Source organism: Electrophorus electricus, chromosome 5, assembly GCF_041902795.1.
Source record: "Electrophorus electricus isolate QZ-2024a chromosome 5, ASM4190279v1, whole genome shotgun sequence".
In the NCBI taxonomy this organism is placed as follows: Eukaryota; Metazoa; Chordata; class Actinopteri; order Gymnotiformes; family Gymnotidae; genus Electrophorus; species Electrophorus electricus.
The window spans coordinates 7925829-7948138 of record NC_137501.1 but is presented as its reverse complement, the minus strand read 5'-3'; the positions used below and the strand labels follow the sequence as shown (position 1 = coordinate 7948138).

At 38.7% G+C, this 22310-nt stretch overlaps 3 protein-coding genes across 10 annotated transcripts; 2 read left to right on the top strand and 1 right to left on the bottom strand.

Annotated features, from left to right (window-relative positions):
• Positions 1–1383: 1383 nt before the first annotated feature.
• wdr54 (WD repeat domain 54) lies at positions 1384–5278 on the bottom strand. Of its 3 annotated transcripts, none has more exons than XM_027015071.2 (10): positions 5202–5278; positions 4283–4560; positions 4122–4184; positions 3964–4030; positions 3804–3860; positions 3555–3682; positions 3114–3214; positions 2782–2944; positions 2608–2682; positions 1384–2404 (listed from the first exon to the last, which is right to left on the bottom strand). In XM_027015071.2, the coding sequence occupies exons 2-10, from the start codon at positions 4514–4516 to the stop codon at positions 2273–2275; spliced, it is 1020 nt and encodes a 339-aa protein (XP_026870872.1). In that variant the 5' UTR covers positions 4517–4560; positions 5202–5278; the 3' UTR covers positions 1384–2272. The 3 variants fall into 3 exon arrangements, with proteins under 3 accessions (XP_026870872.1, XP_081570217.1, XP_026870873.1); XM_081714091.1 differs by having other exon boundaries at positions 4283–4692; positions 5202–5241; XM_027015072.3 differs by having other exon boundaries at positions 4283–4518; positions 4621–5209.
• Positions 5279–5614: 336 nt separating this feature from the next.
• On the top strand, positions 5615–7193 carry c20h2orf81 (chromosome 20 C2orf81 homolog). 2 transcript variants are annotated; one of them, XM_081714098.1, is made up of 3 exons: positions 5615–5848; positions 5990–6184; positions 6352–7193. In XM_081714098.1, exons 1-3 carry the CDS (start codon positions 5615–5617, stop codon positions 6391–6393), a joined length of 471 nt encoding a protein of 156 aa, XP_081570224.1. In that variant the 3' UTR covers positions 6394–7193. The 2 variants fall into 2 exon arrangements, with proteins under 2 accessions (XP_081570224.1, XP_081570223.1); XM_081714097.1 differs by having other exon boundaries at positions 6349–7193.
• A 2312-nt stretch (positions 7194–9505) lies between these two features.
• LOC113580491 (uncharacterized) lies at positions 9506–17547 on the top strand. Of its 5 annotated transcripts, XM_081714094.1 has the most exons (7): positions 9510–9686; positions 10258–10740; positions 10988–11101; positions 11281–11371; positions 11487–11510; positions 11585–11821; positions 12152–17547. In XM_081714094.1, exons 1-6 carry the CDS (start codon positions 9629–9631, stop codon positions 11775–11777), a joined length of 963 nt encoding a protein of 320 aa, XP_081570220.1. In that variant the 5' UTR covers positions 9510–9628; the 3' UTR covers positions 11778–11821; positions 12152–17547. The 5 variants fall into 5 exon arrangements, with proteins under 5 accessions (XP_081570221.1, XP_081570219.1, XP_081570222.1 ...); XM_081714095.1 differs by having other exon boundaries at positions 9506–9686; positions 11335–11371; positions 11585–17547; XM_081714093.1 differs by having other exon boundaries at positions 9509–9686; positions 11585–17547.
• The last annotated feature ends 4763 nt before the right edge of the window (positions 17548–22310 follow it).

Here is a 22310-nt window from a genome sequence, read left to right as displayed (position 1 = left end):
GAAACGAGAATTGTGCACGTCATCCAGACATCCTCAGATTAATAATAACAGGACACATTCAGAAGAGTCTACTTGCTAAGGCTCAGAGCTACAGGTTACAAGACTGAGACATCAATCTGAGAAAAAAAGGAAAGAAATGTGTGAATGAATGAGATGGGCCTAGTGGGCATATATATAAAGCGATGGCAGCAATAATGTACAGATTATTTTTGCATGCTTCAGAGCGAACGAAGGTTTCATTTCTTTCTCATTAATAAGAGCTCGGAGAGCTGAGTTTTATGAATGGGGTCACTGCCTCCCCTCCCGAATGGAAACCAACAAATATATACACCATCACGCATGCACACACACATTATTTTTCCATCCACAAACCCTATCCATCTTAAACAGATGCCTGCACCCACAAATGCACGCATTCTCTCTGCCTTTGTCTTTCATGCACACTCACTCATACATACACATCTACAGACACACACGTTCATCAGAGTACTCTTTCCAATCAGCATAATGAGCCACTTGGGCTTTCTGTGGAGGTAAGGTAGCCAATTTGGACAAGGACAAACCTACTGGCAACACTGACGCACACTGATGGAGTTACATCTGAAGATGGACATCAAAACATCGCAGTAGGCACGGGCGGTCTACATCAACTGGCTTTCCGTAAATAGGCTAAAACCATCATAAGTCTCCCCAGAGCACACCCTGACGTCCAGTCCCTCTCTCAAATACTCATACACGCAATATCAAAATGCATCGGACAAAGGTTTGCTTGTTTTTTTTTTTTGTTTTGTTTTGGGTTTTTTTGTTTGTTTGTTTTTTTAATAAAAAAAAAGAAAAGAAAGAAAGCTCGGCTCGCGGACAAATATTTGTGGCATAAAAAGAGCAGAATTTCAGACCGACAAAAATCCCCACATTGTTAACATACATAAAGAGGAGCGGGTTATTTTAAGGTTAGAGAAAAAGATGTGGTTGAAAGCCTCACGAGACTCATGCAGGAAAGTGACACGATGAAGACTGATCGTAGTAAAGTGGGAATACAAGAAGTGCTTTATGGGCAAAAGCACGGCTCAGTGGCTAAAACGTTCGGTGGGAATTTGCACGTCATATGATCGACGATTAATTATAGCACGGCAAATACTTAAACTAATCGCACACTTAAACTGGTCGTTCCAGTCATGTGCTCGTTGCTAACTCGAAACTCACAGGTGTCAATTATGTGCCATGCAGGCAGATGTTAAGTGTTCTCTGCTGGTAGACAAAGCCGCCAACATAAAATTTGGTTTACTGTTCCCAAACCTAACTCCTTGGTGGTTATGCTTGGGAATTACAGCTATTTGAATAGTTCCGTTGTAGTCACTGTATTTCTTCAATAACACAGTCTGCTGACAGGAAGATCCGATATTTTAATTACAAACTGCCACAAAATTACCATAACAGTCAATGGTTTATAAGACGAATGTAAAACCATGATAAATCATCATCAGTGAATGTTAGAAAAGTAACACTTCACTGACATTGTTAAAGCGTAATGATTTCCTATCCATCTCATTTTACTAGCACCATCTACTGGTGGAAACTTTAAAACACAACAATTACTGACAAAATGCTTGAACGTTTATTGACTACAATTCTTCCATATATAACCTGTGATTTTGAAAAAAATTTCATACTACATACTACAGATATTTTTCTTCTGATGTGAGGCTTCAAAAACATCTAACACCTCAACACAATAGTTAATCAGCATTAAATAAATGCATTCATATGTTGACAAAGTCCACCCTTGTTATACAATATAAGACATATAATGTACATTGTATTACTACATCTTCTGGTCTATATATATATACACCTGCATACCAAATTCATTCACATCCAGTATCTGGTATTTAAAATGTGCATTAGAGCACCCGTTAGAGCACATTAGAATCACCGTTATGGCTCTTTTTACATATATTTCTCTATACTGTTCTTTTACATTTCACCCTATATTTCTACCTATAGCCCCTGTATGAGGAAACCGATCAGTGTTTGTCAATAAACATTACTAGTATGTTTCGCTCATCCATAAACTGAGGTCTCATTCAAAAAATGTCCAGGTATGACTAAATGACAACAGTGAAGGCATGTGGCACAAGCCAAATCACACGTGGACAATCAGCTTTAGCACCATGGAATGTGGTCGAGGGGATGTGCCTCACAGGAGCTTTCCAAGTGGGGGGGGGGGAGTGGTGGGTTGATGGGGGGGACAGACGGCAGATATGGGCCACGTCTAAACCTGTGTGTAGCGAATGATCTCGCTCAGGTCGTATCCGGTGACGGCGAACGCACAGCCATCACCGTCGCAGAACTTGGCACCACAGATCTGTGTGTCCGTCACACACTCATTGTAAAGATGCTCGATCTGGATGGGGGAGAGAGGCAAAGACAACAGCTATGGGTGTGCTGCTCTGGAAAACACCATGTGTATTACTTGTTTGGGTATGTGGAAAAACTGAAAAACAATGCACAACAACACTAGGCAGGTCAATTTGGAATTGAACATGAACTTGTGCTGACAGTTTCAAGTGAACTTGGGCCAAAATCCCAGTCTGTGCCATCTCTTACCTCCACACTGTTGGTTTCTGGGACCAGGCTTAAATGCCACACTCGGACCAGGGAGTCCTCAGCTGCAGACAGCAGCTTTGGAGATGAAAGAGAGGTCAAAAGAAACATGCACCATCACTCACCACAAACCAGCAGCACAAGTGTTGCACAAGTGGAAGAAGTCATTTGTTTTACCAGCCCAGCGAAGGGAGCGATATCCAGGGAGTAGATCCAGCGAGCATGGGCATTGACCTCGGCATGCAGGATTCCGGTAATGGCCTCATACAGGCGGATCTGCCCCGTGCTGTAGCCAGCAATCGCTATGCCTTTCCACAGCTTCACAGAAGAGCAGCTCGTGCTTGGAGGAGAGTACGTGGCACACATGAGCGACATTTCCGCTACTGCCACTTCTTCCCAGCAACAAAGATTCCGAAAGTTCCAAGCTGCAGAACAGCATCTCCTGACTTCTATTTGCTTCCTTCTGTTTGCTCCAAGTTTCTCTCCCCTGCCCCTGCCTCCCCACTTACTCAAATCCGGGGATCTTGTTGAGAAGCTGGAAATCCCCTCCAGACTTCCACACACAAAGAAGGCCAGAGTCATCGGAAGTCACAAGATCAGCTATGTACTCCTGGAAAAGCAAGAGACACAAATGATTACAGTTTGGTACATGGCTAATTTATTACATTCAGGTAGTTTGGACTTATGGAATAATGCTACTTTTGCAGCATTTAACTGATACCTTTATCCAAAGCAACTTACAACTGAATACAACTTGAGTATTTGGGGGTTAAGGAGTCCAACCGTGGCAACATGGTGGTGGGGCTTGAACTGGCAACTTTCCATACACAAGTCAAGTAGCTTAACCACTGAGCTACCACTCTTCTACACTTGATACTACACTTGGCATCAGGTAACTGTTACACTCAAGAAATCAAGAAAGCAAAGATGGGGTGGGCTGGGTACTTTACCATACTGCCAGAGCACTCAGCAGCCATGTCAGTGACAGCCTCCGTGTGCTCCTCGAGGACTTCAGACAGTGTGATATTGCTTCCTTTGCTGGGAATGTCAAACACCAACACTGAACCAAAGGAGACCCCTAGCAGTGGCAAAGAAGACTCTCATACAACATCCATTAATTGTGCATACAAACAGATCAGTACAGATATATGATTAAATATATACAATTAGGCATCAGTGGTGTCACTCGAGTCACTTACCCACACAGATGTATGCGTCTCCTACCGCAGCAATTCCGCGTGCAAACATTGCTTGGGCTGATGTAAAGAAAGGGAATAAGTAACGCACACACACACACACACACACACACACACACACACACACACACACACACACACACACCACTGTGTATGACTTTACCTGTGGGAGTCTCTGGGGTATCCAATGCATGCCAGTACACCATAATAGACCCATCAGACTCATACATCTAGTATGCAAATACAAACAATGGCATGGTATCACACTCAATATTGATGTCATACTCTGTGATATTGCATATGTGAAAGAACGTGACACACCTGAATCCCCTTCTGAGAGGTAAGGACAAGGAGATCCCTAGATGGTAGGACACACCATGCTGCCTGCAAATAGAACGACATCGATTTTGGCACATATTGACCTATACAGATAGACTGTGCAGAGAAAAGGCAGCATAGTCTAAGCCAAGGGCAAGTATTACCTGCATGATAAGTGAAGAGCTAGCGGCCACGTTGCCCTCTTTGGACTGCAGCTGGCGATGTGAGTAATTTAGCCCATCCCAAGAGGCGCTGACCATGTTGACAACGTTGGCATGCACCACGGTGAAATAGGTGAGACAGCGTGGGGCTATGCGCAGAACGCTGAGGTTGTTGAACAGCGCAGATGCGCTGCTCTTGATCTGAATGCTCTTCTCTTTGTGATACATTTTTGCCATTTCTGAGCGAATGAATGAAATCACTCCTCCGCAAAAAGTTATTTCTGGCACAGCAGTATATAATAACAATTAATATTTCCTAATCTTATATAATTGTATCTTACCTGCAGGCAGTAAGTCTAGTGATAGTCTCGACGATGTTACGGCAGCAGATTCATGGGCTTAATCAACGTTTGCTTTTAAGCAACATAAAATTACATGTAAAACTCTCTAACAGCTCTATTAAATCACATGCCAGTTTGTCACTATGTGAAACCTTTTAAGTAGTATTGCTGTAGTTAGTAACGTTAAAATAATTATCTAAGATAGCTAACAAGACAAAGAAAATATCTGGTAGTCTGGTAATTTCTGAATTGCCCATCGTAGTTAGCTAGCTAAGGGCATTGGCTAACGGTGAATAATGGAAATCAAAGCCAATGCTTTAAAACAATGGAGACTTAGAAGTTAAGATGTAACGTAACCCAGCATTTCGTTCTAGCATCAATGATTGCTAGCTAGGTTTATTGGCAAGTTTCCTGCGAAGCCCTTCTTCCCGTTAACCGGAGAAATGAATGCTAGCTAGGTAGTGAGCGAGTTACTGCGATCACTGTCATATTTACAGTTAACAATTATTGGCATCTGATTAGTAGGACCATAAAGCTAAAGCTAGCTAGCTGACTTATTAACAGACTGAGCGAGCTCTTACCATTTAGCGTGCCAGGCAGTCATAGTGACGGCCAATCCGCGTGCAAAACGCGTTTCCCCCGAAGTAGGCGTGTCTGCAGTCTCTGGTAGTGGTAAGCGCCACAAACTCTTGCGTTTCCTAGCTACTAACGCGTAGGTGCGGTAGGCCAGTGAATATGTTACTTTGCTCGGTTTTTACTTTTGAGGAACGTAGCTAGTTTCACGACATCACCTTCACGAAAACGCATTCCAGATTTTAGCTAGATGATACTTCTCCTAACCCAGTATATGAATTGTAGCACCTTGAATTGAATTGCTTAAAAGATGGCGTTCAGATACAATTAAGGATCCAGGACTAATAAACTGGGTAGTCCCCGTTAATGTTATACTTTATTCTGAGAATAGGCTGTTTTGCATAAATCCTTCCAAGGAATTATGTCACGTACCACACCCAAGAATCGAGGTGAAAAGGGGCGCTCCACATCGGCACAGTCCCCGTCTGCCACTCAAAATCTGGACGTCGTGGACATCGTGCCCGGGCGTCTCTCTGAGTCTGAATGGATGTCCATGCTATCTCAAGCAGAAGGTGAAGGATTTGTGGCAGATATCTTGGATGAATTTATGAATCATCTAATGGTGAAATGTTATGAGGTGTACCTTAAGAAACAGGTAAAATATCCCAGTTTCATTAAGTTATAAAGTACTAGCCATCTGTACTGACTGCAAATAAATTCACATGGATGCCTTGCTTATAGATCTTATAGTATATAGATCTTATAGTATATTTATGTAAAATTCTCTTTTGCACAGCTACTGCCGTTCTCTGTGGCTTGGGCAAAGAATGCCATGGTCCAGGTGATAGAGTTGCAGTACCCAACACATGATACAGGAGATGGAGCAAACACAATCTCACTCTTTAAGGAGAATGCAGAACCCCCACCCATGATTACAGATTCTTGGGCTCAGGGCTGTATGCCCGTTATCAGAATCCCAAATTTCCTGCAGGTATTCATGTTATTCATATATTCATATGACCCTGCTGAGTTTAACAGAGACCAAGCAGTGGAACTGATGAGTATCATTGTTGCATTATCTTGCTTTGACTCATCTACCTTGCATGTACCAACTGTGCCTTTGTAGTAATGTAAATAAATCTGTTATTATCTGAGCAGGGTCATATGATTGGTAAAGGAGAAGATCCACTAGAAGATTAAAGATCCACATGAAAAGCAGGGATACCCATCAATAAACAAAACAATCTCCTTTGAGAAAAACCAAGAGGAGACTGAAAGTGAAGTGGCAGGAATCTAAAATTAATTCTGTCTCATTCAAAGTTGGAACTGGAAAGAAAACTTTATCCACCAGAGATAGCTTTGCCAATCTTCAACAAGACATTGTGATGTCAGGACATCCTACCTGAAGAACAAGAGAAGGCTGCCTTTCTACTAGAGCATGACCTGATGTTTCTCCCCACAATCCACAAGGTCTGTACCCCCATTTCTATTGGAGACCGTTAACTGGTTGTCTTTTAGAGGGCCCTGAGCTGCATACCTTAGTGAAGATGTTCTACTGAGAGAAATGGAGATGCTGACTGGATCTGAGGGGTCTTTAAATTACTACAGAAAGATGCTACCAAAACTGGTACATAGTTCAGATGTGAAGTCCCGCTTGCTTGCACCAACACTTGATTGTCAGCAAGTACTCTAATTTTAACAGACATAGAGGATAGGATGTGAATAAAAGATGAAACCAAAGCATAATATATAGGGGAAAGATGTGTAAAAGTGTAAAAATGATTTAGCTTTAAAATGATAATATTTTGCTAGTTCAAAAAAATAGCATTTGCAATGTTTATTAGTTTTATATTGTTTAGACTTGCTCCTATTTTTTTGGGAAAAAAATGAAATTAAAAAATCTTTGTAAAACTTTCTGTTTATGCTCAATTGCTTAGGTACTCAATGAGTGAAATTAAAAACTGGTAACATTTAACAATTAAATATAATGCTTTTCTAAATGAATAAATATTATCTATACCAGTGTTGTTTTATTCAACATTTCTCTGCTCTCAACTGTGCGTTGGGATTGCTATTATCAATCACTATAGACCTCTTTTGCTATTTGTTCATTACTACCATGCCTGGTCAGCCATTATCATTTTGTCAGTCTGTATCTGGAAGTCCCAGAGGATCTTACCTTGGTTATTCTCCACCACCTGTGTGGGTGTATCCCACTTTCACCTTGGAACTTACAGCCTGTATTCGGCACAGATATTTCTGTATTGTATGCCAGCTACTTGGTTATGTCATTCCATGTAGGCTCTGCCTGCTAGCATCTTGCATCCTGCTGTTATGTGCTGGATTGTCTCGGGCATCTTTGCACAGCCTGAATCTGGTGTCCTGTGTTGTGTTTTAGATTCAAGCCTCTATTGATCTTGTATTCATGAGTTTCATGAAGTGTATTCAGAGTTTGTTCCAGTGCTGCCATGATGTCTTTCAACCCAACCTTTTCCAGTCATTGGTAGAATTTCTCCATTATTTCAGCCACTTTAACTATTTGCTGGTGGTACATACCATGCAGGGGTTTATCCTCCAGTGATGGTTCCTGCTCCTCCTCATTCCCATCCTCCTTGGGTTTCTGCTGTCTGTGGTATTGACTAAGCACTTCATCACTTGGGACCAGCTTCCTCATGTAAGAATGCAACATATAAGAATACATATTAAGATCTGAATGCACTATTGGAATACATATAAACATTTTCCTTTACACCCACACAGGTGATGGAGAATACTGAACATAAAGTGGTTTTACAGTTGCAGAGTTGAACTTCTATATTTAATATTTTATATTTTATATATTTATTTATCTGGTTTATTTATGCTTTTGAGCTTTTTACTCATCACATTCAGCCATGAGAATGAGAGTTTTTATGTGTGGTAATGTGAAGATGCTAAGAATTTTCCATGCTCATTGTTAAATGTCAAACCCATCAGTGCTGAAATTTATTTTTAAAAGTAGATTCCAGCATAGGATATGCAGTATAGGGTTGTTGATCAGGTATTGTTCAGAAATATTATGTCCATGAAGTCTGTATGTCTGTATGTTTTACTTACACTGGCTTATTGTGTACAATAGACCTCCCCTATACTTAGATTTCTATAGGAAAGCAGTCCCTCTTTTACTCCTGAAACACACACAGTTACAAGACACCTACAAGTTAACTATAGAAGCATTCATCATGTATTCATCAGGTTCACTAGCTCATTTCCCTGTATTATAGCTTCAGTCAGCACAAACAGAGGTTTATAGAACAAGACCCCGTCATTACACAGCACAACTCCAGTTTCACTCAGCGCAACCACAGTCATCCATCAGGTCCCCAACTTCAGTCAGCACAAGCACAGTTTCATCCAGCATGACTCCAGTGTCACTCAGCACAAGCTGTTTCATTCAGCAGAACCCCAACTTCACCCAGCACACATAACTTTATCCAACAGGAACCACAGCCCTTTCTATCCAAATACATCTTAATATATTAGGACAGCATACATTTAAGCGCTTTGACAAGTCTTACTGCAAAACTTTCAACTATAAAGAGTGTAAACAATTTTGTGTCTTCAGCACTTGAGCCTTTTTAAAGGTCTTAGTACACAGTAGGCATTTAAGTAACCTTACAGCCCAGCAGTGGCTTGCCAAAATAATCAGCTGTTTGAACTATGGTATAAACACTCACGTGTTGAGGTACTTACATGCACATGAATTTAAAGTGATTCCACAGTCTTAAGTATATTTTGCGTGTGTGTGTGTGAGATGATGAATCATAAGTACCTTTAGAGACAGAACTACTAAACACAGTCCAGGCAAGAAGAAGGCAGCTGTTTGGTATGGATGAACCAATGCAATAGTGCAAGTAATCTGGTCAAACAGATCTAGGTTAGTTAACTACTTTTTAAGAGGCTTTCAGGAATACCTCCTACATCAACATGCTATTATTCATTCATTCATTCATTCATTCATTTAAGTAGCTGGCTAAATACTTGTGCCTTTTCGGGTGATCCCTTTCAAACCCACCTACTCACTGAAAAGTACTTTATTGCCTCCTATTATGTCTTGTTCATTAGTATTCAAGCTACCTTACTTAACTACTCGTCCTGCATTTTTGCCTGCCAGAAGGCATAAATCGGACATCTTCTTTAGAGTGGAAGTTATTATTCAGTAGTCTAACGTATGTTTAAACATGGAAGAAAATCTTTCTTTAATAAGTTATAGTAGCAATGTATCAAAGATACCAAAATGGTAGGGGTTCCGCAATAAGGTATTGAAATTGGCCTTGTTATTGTACGCCTCGGCTAAACCACAACACTGGATTTGGAGGCATGTTTACGCCTCTTTAGATAGCTATCTAGTAGCTTCATTCGTTGCCACGGGAGACGAGCTGTCCCCGCCGCTGTCATGGAGGGAGAGTGCATGAGATTCTGGTCTCTCACGCTCACCGTCATTTTTATTCAAGGTAAAAATTACATCTTATCTAACGTTAGTTATCCATATACAAAGTACTGATAGAAGTATACTCAATGAGCTAAATAAATAGATAAAGAGTATTTTGGATGGGATGTCTATTAGATCCTGAGGTGAACACTGACCTGCAAACGTAGGTTAGCGGGTTAACTAGCAAGCTAGGCAGGTTTCCATCACACCAGATTAGGGTAACAGGTTTTAAAGGATGTAAGGATGATGTGTGCTTTACTATTAAGAACGTATTAACAAACCTTTTTGCCCCTCGAAAATATATTAGCTGACTTATCTATTCATAGCATAACCAACATCATGTTAAATTATCCGTTTGACGATTTCATGGTAAGGAAGAAAAAGCTAGTTTAACAGTAGGGCCCAGTAGGGACTTGCCTTCTTTAAAGTCGTTTTTAGGCACAGCATTCATCTAGTATTTTATATCAAATCTTTTAAAAAGATAGCTAGTTAGCCAACAAGGGTAAATTCAGTTAAGGCTTTTCCGATTATTTAAAAAAAATTGATGTACTTAATTCCAAGGCTCTACTGTTTTGTTTTTTGTTTTTCATTAGAAGTAACAGGGCTGAGTATGAGGAACGAGTATGTGGGTAAGTGCGTGCAAGTGCACGAGAGCCAAGCCCACAGTGGACTGACTCTAGAGGAGTGCGAAACAGGCTCGGGCCTTCAGGAGTGGCACTGGAACTCCGAGACCCGCTCCCTCAGAAACCCGCAGACAGGCAAATGTTTGACCGCGGTCAACGTCCAACAGCCCGAGAGCGTGGAGCTGCAGGTCTGCAGACCTGAAGAGGAGGGTCAGGCCTGGGTCTGCTCAAAAAAGGGCCACCTCATCCTTGATAGCAAGGACTTACATCTCAGCGCACGTCAAGACTCTTCCAAGATTTTTCTGTCCATGGAGCGGGTGAAAAGCAGCAAGTGGAAAACACTGAATAAGAAAACAGTGTGTGAGGAGAAGACAGACAGCGTGCCGCCCAAAACTCAGAGCGAACCTGAGAACACAGGACCTCGAATCATCACTAACATTCGCCTGTGGCATTGTAAGATCTGTCTTGGAACCACAGACCTCCTTTTCACAAGAGCTGTGATTCAGATTTCATCCCATCCATAGGCCAATAATAGTTTTCATCCATTCATTAGAGACTTTACTGAGCATGGGACAGTAAAATTACAGTAGTCATTAACCTAATGTTATCCATATTTTGACTTTTTTTCTTTTCTGTGTTGTTTGATCATTTGGTGTTTGTTTCATGAAATTATTCTGCTTTCTTGCTAAATCTTGTTCAGCTCCAGTGAATCATGGCTTGGCTACCAAGCCTCCCGAGCCAGCACACGTTTCGCAGCTGAATATTAACATGGAGTCGGCAGAACCCGCTCTGAATCTCCTTAACATGGAATATGGTAGGTTTGCAAAGTGGGTGTACCTGCATTTCTATTGATGCTCACAAAGGGGCAGTAGAGGACATTAAACCTGTAAAGGATCCTTGGTTAAACCACTTAGTACAGTAAAACAAGTAACAACAAAGCAACAAGTGGTTGAACAACTGAGCATGAAGTGAAGAATGTGTGGTTTCTAACAGGGACTGCATGGAAATTGACTATGCTGGTCCTGACCTGCTTTGTCCTGCTCTTAGGAGTAGTCATCCTTATCTTTAACATCTATCAAAACAGGTGAATATCCTCCCTTTATGTAGTATCCTTATTTTGCAAGTAAAGCCTAAAAATATATGCTATCAAAATTTGTTTCAGTTTGAAAGTAATTTTTACTTTTGCTGATTTTCTTTAGCATCAAGCTGTTTCTTAAGTCCAGGTAACATAATACTTAATTTTACATCTTTTTAAAATTGCATGTCACAACCCTTTGAATTTTGTCTTTCCCTCCAGGACGAAGAAGACAGTTGTTGTTCTCAAGTCTTCGAGTGAACAGACCAGTCAGCCTGGGTCGCCAGAGAGAGCTCCTCTCACCAAACACGCCTTGAGACCCCCCGTGTCTCCCTCCATCCAACGTGGAGAGATCCTCGTTGAGTGGAAGGACGGCACAGTCACGCCGCTATTTGACACCTACTTCACCTCATAACAGGGCAACTCTTACCTTTCCTGCAATAGAAATAGTGTCTAATGGTATGTGGCATGCCTGGCTCAGCTATCTGAAACCTCTTTCACTTGTTTATCTCTGTTCCTCTAAACTCTGCCCTTTTCATGTTTCCTTCCCCTTTACTCTTAGATAGGTCAGCTGTAATGCTTGAGTAGGTGGTTCAGGGCACCAGCACTGACAACAGAAAACATGTGGAACCATCATGGCTGAAACCATGATTTGATTTTCTCACCACACCTGTTATTGACATTTTATGAACAACATAGGGTGTTTGGTGTGGAAACTGTGTGTGTGTGTGGAGGGGGGGTAACTACAGTATAACAGCCCTAGATATATTTTATATGCTTCTTTCACAGATCTGGGAAGGCTGGAAAAGAACTTTAAAGAAATGTAAAGAATCCACAAGCCCTTTTAAAGACCTGACATTAAGGATGTGAATAAGGAAGAATAAAGTATGAGAAATGTGGTGTCAAAGCTATATAGACAAAGCCAAGATTCCTAATTCAGAATCCTCCTAGAACTATTTAAAATGTTTTTCCCTTTGTTTTTAAAGCTCAACATTAACAGTTTATGATTGGAGCAAATGCACAATGGAGACTATTAAGAGCCAGCTATTAACAAGTGTGTAGCCTAAACAAATAATGAAATTATCTTGACAGTAACATTCAAAATTTTCAGATAGGGAAATTGGGATGCAACTATTAGCAATAATTTGAATTTCAGAAGTATGTGTCATAAGTTCATAGAAAAATGATCAAAACACTGAGCATGGTTCTCACACTGATTCATATAGTATCTAAACACTACAGTGAGTCAAAGATGCCAAAGAGTCAAAAAAGGCATAAAAACTCCCTAAATATCCTACAATAGTAGTGGTTTATTTAATATGTACTATAAATTGATTTAGGTCGTTTTCACCAATCTTTTTTAATGAGGGAAAAATGTAATGAATGATCACTTGAATGAATCATCTGAATGAATCACTCCTGAAGTGTCTGATGTGAAAAGGAAACTGTTTAATTATTATTCTATAATAATTCTATAATTAAATCATTATATAAATTATATAATTAATTTATTTTTTGGCATGCTTGATCCTGAGAATAAGGAAGTCTCTAAGCCTAAGTCTTTAAGCCTCTGCCTTCAGAGTCATTCTTAACCAGATTATAGTTTATATGAATCAGTTCACATTTAAGCGTGAATTGCCCATTTAAGAAAATAAAATGTGGTTTGTTAATCACTTTTCAGTGATGACAGTGGCCATGCAAAACCTCACTTTTCTTTGAAAATTAAAGAAGAGATCCATGTCTGACAGTTTGTCTTGCTATGCTTTCCTTGTAATAAACAGATTTTAGTAATTTTACAACGACCAGGATGAATCATTAGCTTGCTAGCTAGTTAAGCAATTTATGCCTACAAACTAATTTTGTTTAAAATCTTTACGTATTTATTTACATATTAACATACTATACTAACTTATATTTTAGTGCTGTGATAGTGATCCTCATCTGGCAGGCACTATAAGCAGATAAAAATTGTTTTTTGGCTGTCTGCCACAGATGACTTAAAATCAAATATACAGACATTAAGCAACATTTTTTGGCAGTCTTCCAGAGGTACTGAGCTGGTAAACTGTCCAGATACATTTAGGCCCTTTTGTTCTTTTTTTCATCATATTTTATTTTAATTATCATTTGGAGTCATACTTCAGTATACACTAATGGGGGAAGAAGCCTAATTAACAATTGTGCAGTCCTCGCCAACGTCTATAAACAATCAACCTCAGGTGACAACAAAAACAACATATTTCATTATGTAGTCATTTTTCCCCAAAGTAAACCAACATTCAGAAAACAGGATGGATAAAAGTAAGAACACCCTATAATTCAGTAACATGTAGAACCAACAATAACTTAGCAACTTTAGCAACAATAACTTGAAATAAATGTTTGTTTATGAATTTTAGTCTTATAATTTTGATCTATTCTTCTTTACAGCATTGCTTCAGTTCCTTGATAGCCCATTTGTTTATGCATATCCCTCTTAAGATCCCACAGTAACATCACAGGACTCTGACTTGGCCATTCCAACACTGTTTTTTTTTTTTTCTTTTTTTTCTTCTTTAGCCATTCAGATGTCAGTTTACTGATGTGCTTGGGATCATTGTCCTGTTCCATGACCCAGTTTCAGCCTAGCTAATGCTGCTGGACAGATGACCTCATTTCCCTTGAGAATATTATGCTATATATTGGAATTCTTCGTTTCTCACTGACTGCAAGTTTCTCAGGGGCTATGACCAGAAACACACCCAAATCATCCCGCCACCAGCATGCTTGACATTTGATATGATGTGTTTGTGATGATACACTGTGTTTGGTTTTCGCCAAACATGGCACTGTGCTTGATGGCCAAACCTCTCCTCCACCTTGCTCTCATCAGTCCACAAGATATAGTTGCAGAACTTCTGTGGTTTGTTCAGATGTAGTTATCAAACATAGTCATCCTGCCATATTCTGTTTGGAGAGAAGGGGTTTCTTCATAGCAGCCTTGAAAAAAAGCCATACTTTTTCATGAAAGCCATACTTTCAGTCTTTTTCTCATTCTACTGTCATGAACATTAACATTTAATTTGCTTACAGAGACCTGTAGGTCATGTGACGTAGCGCTTGGGTTTTTCTTTAGATGTATGAGCATTAGTACATAAGGTCTTGAACCGAATTTGCTTGGAATATTAGCAACTGTCTTGAAGGCTCTCCGTTTGTAAACATTTCTTCTCATTGTAGAATGGCGAATTTTAAATTGTTTGGATATGGCCTTATAACAGATGATAAGTAGGAACAGTTGCTTCTCTGAGGTCATGGCTGATGTCTTTGCTTCTTGGCATGATGTAGACACACACTTGACTGCTCCAGATCACCAGTCTGCCAAAAGTTCTGCTTTTATTCAGGCAGTCACACTTCTTGGTGATTAACTAATTTTGTGCATTTGATTAATACCTGGCAGCTAATTTGTCTCTTAATGATTGTTGAAGTAGGAAGGGGGTACATATTTTTCTCCTTTAGTTTACTTTTGGAAAAATAACTACACTAAATCTGTTGGGTCTTTTGTTGTAATGTGAGGTTGCTTGTTTTATAGATGTTTGCAAGGACCATACAAGTATTATTTATGCCCTGATAGACAAAAACACAGACTTTCTGTTTGGAGTCATGCTTGCAGAGAAGTTACCATTATTTGAGGCTCAAAGTCAAATACATTCAGACTGTGATTATTTCGATTTGGAACATTGCCAAACAGTGTAAACAGGTTGCAACACAAGACGTTTGTCATCTAAAGAAATGCAGAATGCCTTACTCAGGACATTTTTGGGGTGCATGAACAAGTTTGATGGAACATTATGTAGTAAACAAGACAGGCAAATCAGAATTTAAAAAAGTTAAACTTCTCTTTAGTCCTGGTTTCTGAATGTTGGTTTACTTTTTAAAAAATGACTACACATTAAAATCTGCTTGTTTTTTTGTTAGTTTTTTTTGTTGTTACTGTAACCTGGGCTTATTAGTTTGTTTATAGACATTTGTTAGGACCACACAATTCTTATTTAGGTCCTGATAGACAAAAACAGAAGTGAAAGAGAGTGTACTTTCTTTTTCCCATGACTGAAGTTTCCCATGACTAAAGTACTCCATGTCTAAAGGTTTTTAGTTTTTTTTAATAGCCTCTGTCATACCCTGTAGTTAGCAGAAATGTTCCTAATGTGTAGATATTATATGCTCTAACACAAGCTTGCTAATGTGTATTATACCACAATGTTTTCCTTTTATATAATGTGTCAATTAAAAAAACTCTGGCATAGTATATTGAAAAGGCATAGTATATTGAAAAGGAATTTAATTACATATAAAGTGCAAGAACTCTGTGTTAGTAAAAAAAAAAAAAGTTAGTAAAATTTGAAAAACCCTAAAATAATTCTGTTTGGAGGCATATTTGCAAAGAAGTTGTCATTATTTGATGCTTAGAGACAAACAGAGTGATTATGTAGATTTGTAACATTGCCAAACGGTGTAAACGGATTTAAACAGGTTGCAACACAAGACGTTTGTCACCTGAAGAAATGCAGAATGCCTTACTAAGGACTTTTCTGTGCATGAACAAGTTTAACTAAGCATAGTAGTAAACTAGACAGACAAGTCAGAATTAACAAAAGGAGTTTCTCTCCCAGAGGCTTTTGACCTACACTAGTCACAACCTGATATGAATTAATTGCGAATGAACAGATTAACTTTAATAAACATAGAAGTATAAAAGTGACCTAAAGTGAACAAGGCAAACAATTGGTTTTTACTCTTTAGACATAAGATGTGCTTTGCTGCAGAAGGGGTTGTGTCATTACTAGCTTATCTGTGAAAGTTGTGATAAGGCTACTCTAATATAAATAACATAAAATGATTAATGTAAAAAAGTTAACATTGACTTAAGATGTACAGTTGTGCTCATAAGTTTACATACCCTGGTAGAATTTGTGATTTTTTGATCATTTTTCAGAGAATCATAATGATAATACAACTTTTCTTTTATTCATGTTTAGTGGTTGGGTCAAGCCATTTATTATCAACCAATTCTTTTTGATCTTTTTAAAATCATAATGACAACATAAACTACCCAAATGAGCCTGATCAAAAGTTTACATACACTAGTGCTTAATACCTTTCATCCTGCCAACAATTTTATCCAAGTTCCCTGTGCCTGTGTAGCTCACACATCCCCAAAACATCAGCAATCCACCTCTGTGTTTTACAGTAGGGATTGTGTACTTTTCATCATAGACCTTGTTGACTCCTCTCCAAATGTAGTGTTTATGGTTGTGGCCAAAAAGTTCAATTTTGGTCTCATCACTCCAAATAACTTTATTCCAGAAATCTTGAGGCTTGTCTCTGTGCTGTTTGGCATATTGTAAGTAGGCTGCTTTGTGGTATTGGTGTAATAAGGGCTTTCTTCTGGCTACTCGACCATGCAGCCCATTTTTCTTCAAGTGCCTCCTTATTGTGCATCTTGAAACAGCCACACCACTTTTTTTCAGAGTCCTGTATGTCAGCTGACGTTATTTGTGGGTTTTTCTTTGCATCTCGAACAATTTTCCTGGCAGTTGTAGCTGACCTTGGCTTGGATTCAACAGAATCCCTCATTTTCCACTTCTTGATTAGAGTATCAACACTGCTGATTGGCATTCTGAATTGCTTGGATATCTTTTTATATCCTTTTCCTGTTTTATAAAGTTCAACTATCTTCTCCCGCAGATCCTTTGATAATTATTTTGCTTTCCAGATGTCTCATGCAGGGGTCTGTCAGGAGCCCATTAACTTACTTACTCTCTATACACACACACTGATTGACAAGCAAACAGATCACAGGTGAGGATGGTTACCTTTAGTAGCCATTTAAACCTGTGTCAACTTGTGTGTATGGTATCATGCCAAAACGTCCAGGGTATGTAAACTTTGATCAGTGTCATTTGGGTAGTTTCTATTGTTATTATGAATTAAAAAAGGGCAAAAACAATTGTTTGATAATAAATGGCTTGACCCAACCACTAAACATGAATAAACAAAAGTTGTTGTATTATCAATATTATTCTCTGAAAAAATATTTTTAAAAATCACAAATTCTGCCAGGGTATGTAAACATATGAGCACAACTGTAATATAAATGTATGTCTATATTATATTTTAATAAATAAACTGACTAATTCTGCATAGAATCTACATTGATATTTGTGATTTCTTTGGTACATGTGTCTAGGCCTGTCGCGATTATTACATAATCACCAGAGCTTAATTATTTGAGATGACTGCAGTGATTTTTGAGCTGAGGGTGATTTATTTTCCATAGTCATTTGATTTCAAATTCATCAAGCAGAATGTGAATGTGGTCCTTGTAATCGCAGCAAGTGTGTTGAGACAACCATCTGAAGACAAAGTCATCTGCTTCTTTATTTCAGTATGCATAAAGGAATGCACTGTTCCCCAGACTCCAAATGTATAGCTCAGATTGTCTATCATAAGTCCAACAGAAGTGCAACCTTGCTGCATTCTTTGCCAGTCATTCCCCTATCATTTTAATGAGCAGTCTAAAATAGTCATGGACTCGAACATACTTGCAAAACCAGACACAACAGCGCCAAAACATGGTTACTTTTCGGTTTCAAGCAAAATGAAAAAGTAGAGGCTACTAACCTGGAGGAAATGATCTATTGGATTTGCAATAAAACAGTGGCAGTGCAAATGCAACAAACGTGAGAGAACTTCCACAGATCTACCACCCCTCTCAGTTCGCCGAATTTGGAAAGGCAACCTGAGCCACTCTTTCTTTCAGCAGCTCACTATTACGGAGACTCTTAGGCAAGTATCTAATGTGACAGCACTAAATGGCTTATGTTAACCAACAGTGAAACAGTTTATAGTCAGAGAAATGCCGCTGAGTATGGTAGAAAGACAAGTATTCAAAAAAATGCGGCGGAAGTTTTGACAAGCAGTATGGCTTGCCAGGAAAAACATACGTTTCCAAAACTGCAATCCTCAATTTATACAGCCAAGTTCAACCCGTGCTCTGGAACAGTAGGAGAGCCACTTGAGCTGGAGAAAGAAGATGGACTTCAAGAAGGCACAGACTCAATACAGTCTAATTCCATTTTTTTTTTTTTATGATTTTAATTTTTTAAAATGTATTTTATCATGTCTATAAATGTTAATTAAAATGTTAATTATTTAATTAAATATGTAGTCATTTTAGTTCATTATCAGGTTTCTTATTTAAAATATTAGGTTGCTGTCATGCAGTGCTGGTATAATGAACTAAAAGCTAAATATGTGCTTTTTTGTAGGTTGCCTGTACACAATGGGGTACCAAGCAGAAAATGGTAATGAGGATACTAGAACAACTTAATAACATACAATAACATGCACTCTGATTTTGATTTTGTTTATTTTGATAATGCAGTTTATTTTGCAATTATTGCATGTGCGGAGAGAAGTGTGGTTTATTATGGACAAAAAAAAAAACAGAGTCGTTGTAGCAGTCCAGGGTAATAGAGCCCACACGGACAGTACGGCGATACATTACAAACAAACAAAAACACACGAAGGCAAACTGGGGGAGCAGGCTATAACTTAAGGCTAGGAAATACTCGGAGGATAAGAAACACAAAGGCTAGGAAAAACACAAAAACACGGAGTACAAACGTATATACATGCACTCATACAAATAAACAACGCATCAAACACAACCAAAGAACCTAGAAGCGAACACAATGAACAGCAAAAACCAAAGCAACAAGGCAGGGTTTAAAGACACCAACTAGACCAGGGACAGGTGTTGAAAATCAAACGAGGGGCGGAGAAAACGAAACTATGGAATGGAATTAAAAAACACAAGATATTGTTCATCATAAGGGATGTGAGATATATTATTACAATATATTGTGGTGGGGGAAAAAGCCATCAGTAATTGCAATTATTTGTATAGCAGTTAACCATCAGTTTAACTTTACACAGTAGCAAGTTGAAATTCATCCCCCTTCAGAGTCAAAATCTCTGCTGTGGTAAATGTAGGCTTCTAGAGGTAATGGAGACGGAATGGGAATGGGCCTGTAAAGGCAGGTTTGTAGGCTGTGTTCAGGGAGAAGTATCTTCAAGTGTGCAAGTCCAAACAAAGACTCAGCTTTCTATATGGTATCAGACAGAGATGTGCGTGAGAAAAGAGAGGGTTTTTTTTTTTTTTTAAATGTTTTTCAGAAACCTGCTTTGCAACTTTGTTTTTATTGTAAAGGTGATACCTTTTTAAAGGGCACATATAATTTAGGCTTGCAAATAGTTAACCCCCCCTCATGTGACAAGTTCCTCATGTTTAAACTGTATTTGTCCTGTTAAAGACAATGTAAAACAGTAATTTGTTATTGTGAGATATCATTAAATATGAAACAGGTTCACCCCTCAGGTTTTGATTGGATTGTGAAAACATGAAACTTTATTATTAAATGACTAAATCACTTTTGTAAGTCACTCTCGATGAACAAAGAAATGTAGTCAGAAAAAAAGTCAGTTCTGGTTTGTTTTTCTTTAAAGGTTATCTAAATGTCACACTAGACCAGAAGTGTATTTGCTAATTTGCTTTGTTGTGAGTGGACAGAAGGGTTCACATAATTTTTCAGTCATTTCCTTGATTTAAAAAAAAGATAAAAAATATAGCAATGTATAATTTTTCCATATTTGTACTGCATTCTAAATATGTCTTTTGTCATGTTCAGTCCCTTCCATGTTCCGTGTTTTGCCTGTCATGTGTAGTTCCGTTCCATAGTTTTGTTTTGTCCTCACATGTTTGATTGCGTACATCTGTCCCTTGTTTTGAGTTCATGTATTTAAACCCTGTTGTGTGCCTTGGATGTGGCTGTTCATTCTGTAACGTTGAGCGGTATGAAGGTGGACGCATAGGGGCAAATCCAAAATCAGGGTCGTTTAGGCAGTCCAGGGTCATAGAGCCGACATGGAGAATACTGGGATACGTTACAAAACAAAAACACACGAAGGCAAACTAGGGAAGCAGGCTATATCTAATGCAAGGGAACACTCAGGACTAGGAAACATGAAGACACGGAGTACAAAGAAACAACAATCAAACATTCAAACATTAATTCAAAATGAAACAAACAGTCAAACCTCCAAACAAACAATGAACAGCCACGACCAAGGCATACAACAGGGTTTAAATACATGAACTCGAAACGAGGGACAGGTGTACGCAATCAAACATGTGAGGACAAAACGAAACTATGGAACGCAACTAATTACAGGGAAAACACGGAACATGGAAGGGACTGAACGTGACATCTTTATTTAAAAACTGGTATTACTTCTATAAAGCATTTTAAATAAAATAAACACCTTTAATAAACACCATAAATCATTATTAAGCACCTATAACATAAAAAGGGCAACTGGCCTGTTGACCTGTAGAATGGGATTTTAGTAATATATAATGAAAAATATCATATCTGACTAATGAGACATTTTCCTGGTGGTAAAATGGTAGTAACATAGTAACAATATGACAGGTGAGAAGACTAAGAAACTGAATAGAGTGAGTCATGGAGATATGCAACCAGATCAAGGACGGAGGAAGGAGGGTCTCTGTTAAGGCAATGAGCCATTCAGCTCATGGATTTGGGTGGAGACATCCTAGGGCACATTCTCTTATTAGAGATGCTGGCCCTGAGGGAAAACAAATGCTTACTAAGACTGTTGTATCCCAATCTACAGGAAATGCTCAGAAGGTTTAAGAGTATGGCTAAATATGGACTCAGTCTGGACACACGTCACTGTTTGCCTTTTTATTTATATATTATAAATGTGGTATCACTGATGACTTATTAATGATAAGAGTGTTTATGACCTAATTGTTAACCATTAATAAGCTAAATAGAAGTTATTTATACAATTTATAATGGTTATCCTATTTCAGAGTGGTACCAAAATGTTTTATTATGAAATGAATAAACATGGGAGCATGTTTAGGAGGCATTCATGCACATTTTAAAGGGTTTATGCAACAGTTCTCATGAATTGTATTACCATTCTTGGTGCTAGTGTGGTATGTGACTGTAGGATAAATTAAATTGAGGGTGGCATTTATCCTTTTCCCAAGGCCCTTCAGAATGTAACCATGTATGCAGTAATAATTAACAATGTTTGTAAGCTATAATAACCCAGAGTAATAGCATTTAATACCAGAAAATCTTTTGTCTATATCTGAAGCCTTCTGGGCATTTCCTGTAGATTGGGATACAACAGTCTTAGTAAGCATTTGTTTTCCCCCAGGGCCAACAACTCTGATAAGAGAATCTGCCTTAGGATGTCTCCACCCAAATCCATGAGCTGAATGGGTCCCTGCCTTAACATAGGTCCTCTTTCATCCGTCCTTGATCTGGTTGCATATCTTCCATGACTCACTATATTCAATTCCTTCCTTTGCAGAGTCGTTGAGGCTGCGGTCTTGAAGATATTTGCTTTTGTCACGCTCTATAGAAACAAAATCGGTAATGAAATGAGGAGCATGCATGCCCGGTACTCTGGCGCACAGATTTGAAAATGGTGTTACTTTTGACCTGCTTTGCTGGTTTCTTTGGCCAAGAGTATCTGATAAATGTATCTTTCAATTATGCACTTCAACAAAATACAGCACAGACATGTGTCTGTGGCCAAAGCCCAAATGTGTTTAGGAAATTGTTTGTTGTAAAGCAATGCATTTTTAGAATCAGGAGAAAGAGGACATCAACAAGCCCATGGTTTTTCGAATCTACAGGGAGTGGGAGGAAATTTTTTTTTTAGAATCTAGAGATGTGCTGACATAATTTCCTATAGAAAGCCGTAGTTCATTGAGTTCATCATGAAAGCATGGTTCACAATGAGGAAGGTGAAAATAGACTAACTTACCAACATGTTGTATACAATAGAATCATTTTTTAATGAA

Bases quoted from the DNA above. Each gene is read 5' to 3' on its own strand.
- wdr54 (XM_027015071.2), bottom strand. From the start codon at position 4,516: ATGGCAAAAATGTATCACAAAGAGAAGAGCATTCAGATCAAGAGCAGC. The intron at 3,861-3,963 runs GTAAAGTCATAC...TCTTTACATCAG, and splicing joins TACCCCAGAGACTCCCACAG to CCCAAGCAATGTTTGCACGC. The intron at 3,215-3,554 runs GTAAAGTACCCA...TTGCTTTTCCAG, and splicing joins CTGAGTGCTCTGGCAGTATG to GAGTACATAGCTGATCTTGT.
- c20h2orf81 (XM_081714097.1), top strand. From the start codon at position 5,615: ATGTCACGTACCACACCCAAGAATCGAGGTGAAAAGGGGCGCTCCACA. The intron at 5,849-5,989 runs GTAAAATATCCC...TCTTTTGCACAG, and splicing joins AGGTGTACCTTAAGAAACAG to CTACTGCCGTTCTCTGTGGC. The intron at 6,185-6,348 runs GTATTCATGTTA...TTATTATCTGAG, and splicing joins GAATCCCAAATTTCCTGCAG to CAGGGTCATATGATTGGTAA.
- LOC113580491 (XM_081714093.1), top strand. From the start codon at position 9,629: ATGGAGGGAGAGTGCATGAGATTCTGGTCTCTCACGCTCACCGTCATT. The intron at 11,102-11,280 runs GTAGGTTTGCAA...GGTTTCTAACAG, and splicing joins TCTCCTTAACATGGAATATG to GGACTGCATGGAAATTGACT. The intron at 11,511-11,584 runs GTAACATAATAC...CTTTCCCTCCAG, and splicing joins AAGCTGTTTCTTAAGTCCAG to GACGAAGAAGACAGTTGTTG.